Below are 5,010 nucleotides of genomic sequence, written 5' to 3'. Positions count from 1 at the left end.
TGCCAAACAAGCACAAAATTAGGGAGAAGGCATGCATAATATCATGGGGAAAAACAAAGAGTGAAGAAGCTTATAGCAAGAATTCAATAATGCAACATTTATTAGACATGTTTTGCATGATGCTTGCACTCAATTGCCTCCCTTAACACAACAGAATACAAAACGAACACATAGGGTGTGAAAAAAGGGTATGCTCTTACATAACTAAAGTGAATTATAAGTACAACACAAAACACATTTCCAAGACCACCCTCATGTCACTGTACATGTGAGGGTTGGAGATCACACTTAAGAGGGCCTCAATAGAGCACCTCTATATAGATGCATTTGGCTCCAATGCTCAGAAATAGCTAGGAGTCCCCAAAAGTAGTTTTGGGGGTGGGGGGGGGAGGAGAGGGGTACCCCTCACACATGTTGGCATTTCTTTACACAATCAATGTCATCTCTCGAGCCTGGACTTTTCTCCTTTTCTCCAACCTCAACAAGAGTAGTATTTTGGCCTTGAAAGTTGACGATGACCATCCATGTATCTTATAAAGTACCTAGCTACTTAAGCAAGATAAGGTTTTAATGTATGAGAAGACACTTTAGAATTTAAATACGTAGACATCCACACCTCTTGCTCTCTAGAAATAGAGTGCCCTTATCATGATTTAGCTTTAATGGTATTTAGGTTGTCCCACCTTTTAGGAAAGGAGGTAAGGACTTATCAATAACCTTGAATCATCCCAAACACCATACAAATCATAGTAAACGCTTTTGGTAAGCTTTGTAAATACAAAAGATTAGGATAACCCACCAACGATCCTGAATGTTTCGAAAGATATCCCAAGCATCTTGATAAGGAAGCTTTGTAGATACAAAAAATTAGGAGAACCTACCAACAATTTCTGAACGTTTCCAAAGATATCCCAAAAATCTTGTTAAGTTCGGATTTATTCACATTGAAACGTGCAAAAAAGTAACCTTGGCGTTTATCTATAACCCGATGTTCTTCATGATACTAGCTAGACAGCCTCCATAAAATCATGAGTCCCTATAGTCTAAGAGACAGAATATGCAAAGGGTCACATGCTGCTCTACTGTTGTGGACTGACACCTGGGAGTGATCCCTTATTGAAACAATAGTTCTCTTGGTTTAGTCCTTCTGGAAAATCTGCACCTTCCATCCATGGTGTGGGCACAGACCAAGCACTTCAGAGAAGAAAAATCCTAAAATCCCAACCATTCTTGACCGTCAATAAAACTGACATCAAGAAAGGGGTGTGCCTCTTCAGCAGTGAGCTCTTTAGACCATTGTACGCGTCCTTGAGAGTTAGCTCCTGGCCCATAACATTTGTACTCTCCATAGAATACAGTCCTGTGCAGAATTGTTGAAGTGAGCAATCCATGATGCAGTTTTGCTGGCCATATAATCAACTTTATATGTGTGCTGAAAAACAGTCAAGTGAGGATCACTTGTGGCAGTACAAAAATCTTTCCTTTTTTTACACTGCTAAGTCAATCAAGATGCAAGGAAAACATTGGAAAGTCCCCCTGTTAGGAGAAGATGAACAGTCTAAAACGCAGCCTGACTGGAGGAAAGTCAATAGGTAAGGAAAACATTGGAAAGTATCCTGTTAGAAGAACATGAACAGTTGGAAATTCACTTGATCATGAGATGAGGGGAATGAAAACAAGAGAGGCAAATGGAAATAAGACCCTAACTTACTGTTCACGTTTAGGATCGCCCCAGTTGTACCATCCCTTGGGAACAACAATGTTGTCCATGTACGTGTATGCATACACAACCCGTGAGAAAGTGCCCCATGCTCTTCCCAGGTACAGAGAGCCTGAGCCGGTGACCTTGCAACTCACAAATGAGAATCCCGTATCTTGTAGAAAACTGTCCCTGTTTTGTGCTGTGACTGCTTCATAGCTAGCACCAATGGCATGCAAATGACAATTCTGCACAACATGTCACACCAAAGTCATGTGAGATCAATCTAGAGCACAGTCCCGAGTGTGGCACATCATGCTTGAGAAGGGAAAGTTAAAAATTTTCCAATGTGTACAGCGTCTGCTTATTTCACAGTACACATTTTTTCATTATAGATAATTTTCAAGTGGAACTTGCCCACCTGGTACATAGAGAGACCATTCCCAAAAATGAAATCCACCGAACCCTCAACATAGCAATCTTTGTAGTAATGTCTACCCTTATGGTCATAGAGAGTATCCTGTGCCCCCAGAAAATGGCAGCCAAGAAAGGCTGCAGCATCTCCAGATATGCGAATTGCAGCGGCTTGCTTGTTCTCTTCACCTGAGGCTGGGTGTGGAGCAAAGTTCTGTAACATAAAAACATTGAGGCTGATTACTTCTAATCCGTTGCTAATCCACATAGTTGTAGTACTGCATGAAAGAACAAAAAAATACCGATAGATGCATATATGTTTTGGTAGGATGCATGTGTAAGTACACTCACCTACACTGTTTTTTTCTGTGGGATGCTTGTTTCATTCAAAAATGTGATAAGCAATACAGAGATGACTTAAAGTCAGACATATGATAGTCAAAAGCAATAATGAAACAGCTCTAGCTGATATTTGGGGAGTAATAGAGGAGAAAGTAAGCCAGAAGACCAAATTTTCTGCTAGTAAATACTTTTAAGAGGATTATTTATATGCAATAACTGACTCTCTCTCTCTCTCTCTCTCTCTCTCTCTCTCTCTCTCCAACCCAAAAAGATCGTGAAGCAAACACTAGGAGTTGCACCTGACCCTTTCATATCCCCCTTATATATCGATAGCTACATTTCTGTGCCCATGGCTAACTAGTGTATTAACAGTGGGCAATTCTTATTAATCCTCACAAAGCAGGACCTAAACTCTCTAGTGGGTGACTATTCAAAATTCCCATGATCCAACTTAAAAACGACTCCTAGCCAGTCGCACATTTCCTGTGATGATTTATGTGCCATATTATGCAGTCACTGAAGCAATGCTACATATTCTATCAGACCACTGGTTTCACAATAAGGCACCCATGGAGTTTAAACCCTTCTCTCTCCACAGAAAGGCATGCACACACATACATAGACAAAGTTCATATGTATGCAAGCATGTGTGTGCACGCATGTGTGCACACTTTTTTTTTTTTTGGGGGGGGATTGGGGGGGGGGGGGGGGAGACAGAGACAGAGACTTGCTTTAAACGTGATATTCCTTGCTATGAAGTATGGTGCATCAATTGCCACTGTTGCACTGTTGAATGTGCCTAAGGCATTCCCATCGCTACCCTTCTTGTCTGCTGTATCATTCCATTGTATAACTGTCTTGCTGCTACCTGCCCCCTTGAAAGTTATGAATGGCTTTGTAAAGGGAACATGAACCTTCTCCCTGCATTCATTGTCAAAAAACAGCAGAAATATTAAGCTGAGAACTCCAGAACTTCTTGTTTCAAACTTGTCATCACCCTAACACTTGAAATTCACTATTCACTATCTATGTGGATCAAAGAATTTACTTATCTAACTCTTTAGCTAGCAAGATAGTGCTGGTAGAACAATCACCAATTTACAAAGAACAAAGAACAAACAAATTTGAGAACATTTGACCAAATTACAAGCCTTAGAATTGTTTGGCAAAATTAATTTTGCAACCAAATAAATTTTTTTGAAGACCCCTAGTCTCAAAAAAAAACCAACCACTTATCTAAATATGTTGGCCACCTACATAACACAGAAGTACAAGATGCATTAGCATTCAATTGATTGCTCAGCCCTTTCAAATCTACACAGAAGTCAGGTCATTCTCACGTGTACTCTCCCTCATGGATGTCGATGATCACCCTGAAGAGGTTAAGAAAGGACACTGAATCTACTGCTGCTTGCACGCTCTGAAAGTCTCCTTTGCCAGGCCTCTTGTCCACAACAATTGTATACTTGTAATCAAAAATGTTATTTGCTGTTCCGAAGAGGCTGTGCTTCAAAGAGCCCACAAACACCACCCATTGCAAAAATTGTCGTTCAATGACTTGCAATGCATTGGAACTGGTTGGCTCGATAGGACCTTCACTGGATGGGATATTACCATCACTACTACTACCACAGCAGCAGCAGAGCACCCAAAAACAGAAAAAGGAGCCCACAAGAATACCAACAGTCTGCATGACAATGCAATTGAACTGCCGCTTGATCTAATCGAACTGGCCTTTACTGCCACTCCAGTTAAGCGTTCTATCAAGCAAATTCTTGCTCCTTTCTCAGCAAGAAGAGCTTTTGCCAATGGTACGAGTTCCACTTGCCCTTTCATACCCTAAAGACGAATTAAGCTTGCTGCAGAAGTGGAAATATGGAAGTTTTGAAGTTTGGTAAACTGCAGGGGGTGGTAAGAAGTAGTAATTTCCACTCACGAGTGGAGCAGGTCATTTGCACAGTTAAACTCCAAAACAATCATAATGCTCAGCATGGATTGCAAAAGTTGATGCATCCACAGTTAATTTTATACACCCTTCTGAAACAAGACACTCTTGATGGAGACTCATATGGTCACATGCATACAAAAGCTAAGTTGAGGTCTTAAGATTTCATGAAGGGCTGAAAGTAGAGTAAAGACTGGGACATAAAATCTTATTCCATTAAAACAGAAGGCACACTACTCCATTGAGAATCCAGTATCAAAACTTTTCCAGTCTTAGTTCACAAACCAATCCACCACAGAACCATAAGTCTGGTAGTAGGATGTAAAGTAACCCTACCTTATGGGGAAAATAAAGCATACCCCTTGGGCTTAATAAATCCAAAGCTCAATTTGCGTATCACATCTGCAAGTAGTCATGCAGGTGGACGAAAACAACACGATCAACACTTGCCACTTTTCCCTTTACTATTAACCTCAAACGATTGAACCAACCACATGTGGACCTGAATAGATCACTCATGCTAGACATGAATGTCTACATGGCAATGCTGGAAACACTTCATATATGCATCAATAACAAGGCTTAAGTAAGCTGCCCGTCGAGCGAGAGA

The 5,010-nt window shown here is 40.7% G+C and overlaps 1 protein-coding gene across 3 annotated transcripts; it reads right to left on the bottom strand.

The window, feature by feature from the left end:
* Positions 1-625: 625 nt before the first annotated feature.
* On the bottom strand, positions 626-4,715 carry LOC148027595 (putative pectinesterase 53). 3 transcript variants are annotated; one of them, XM_087689300.1, is made up of 5 exons: positions 3,796-4,715; positions 3,187-3,376; positions 2,121-2,327; positions 1,712-1,947; positions 626-1,432 (listed from the first exon to the last, which is right to left on the bottom strand). In XM_087689300.1, exons 1-5 carry the CDS (start codon positions 4,146-4,148, stop codon positions 1,213-1,215), a joined length of 1,206 nt encoding a protein of 401 aa, XP_087545426.1. In that variant the 5' UTR covers positions 4,149-4,715; the 3' UTR covers positions 626-1,212. The 3 variants fall into 3 exon arrangements, with proteins under 3 accessions (XP_087545426.1, XP_087545427.1, XP_087545428.1); XM_087689301.1 differs by having other exon boundaries at positions 626-1,360; positions 3,796-4,712; XM_087689302.1 differs by having other exon boundaries at positions 1,222-1,360; positions 1,708-1,947; positions 3,796-4,714.
* Between the last annotated feature and the right edge of the window lie 295 nt (positions 4,716-5,010).

This window comes from Lygodium microphyllum, chromosome 12 (genome assembly GCF_053477565.2).
Source record: "Lygodium microphyllum isolate KBCC chromosome 12, Lygodium_microphyllum_v1.1.10, whole genome shotgun sequence".
Lineage (NCBI taxonomy): Eukaryota > Viridiplantae > Streptophyta > Polypodiopsida > Schizaeales > Lygodiaceae > Lygodium > Lygodium microphyllum.
This window is presented reverse-complemented; position numbering and strand designations above follow the sequence as displayed.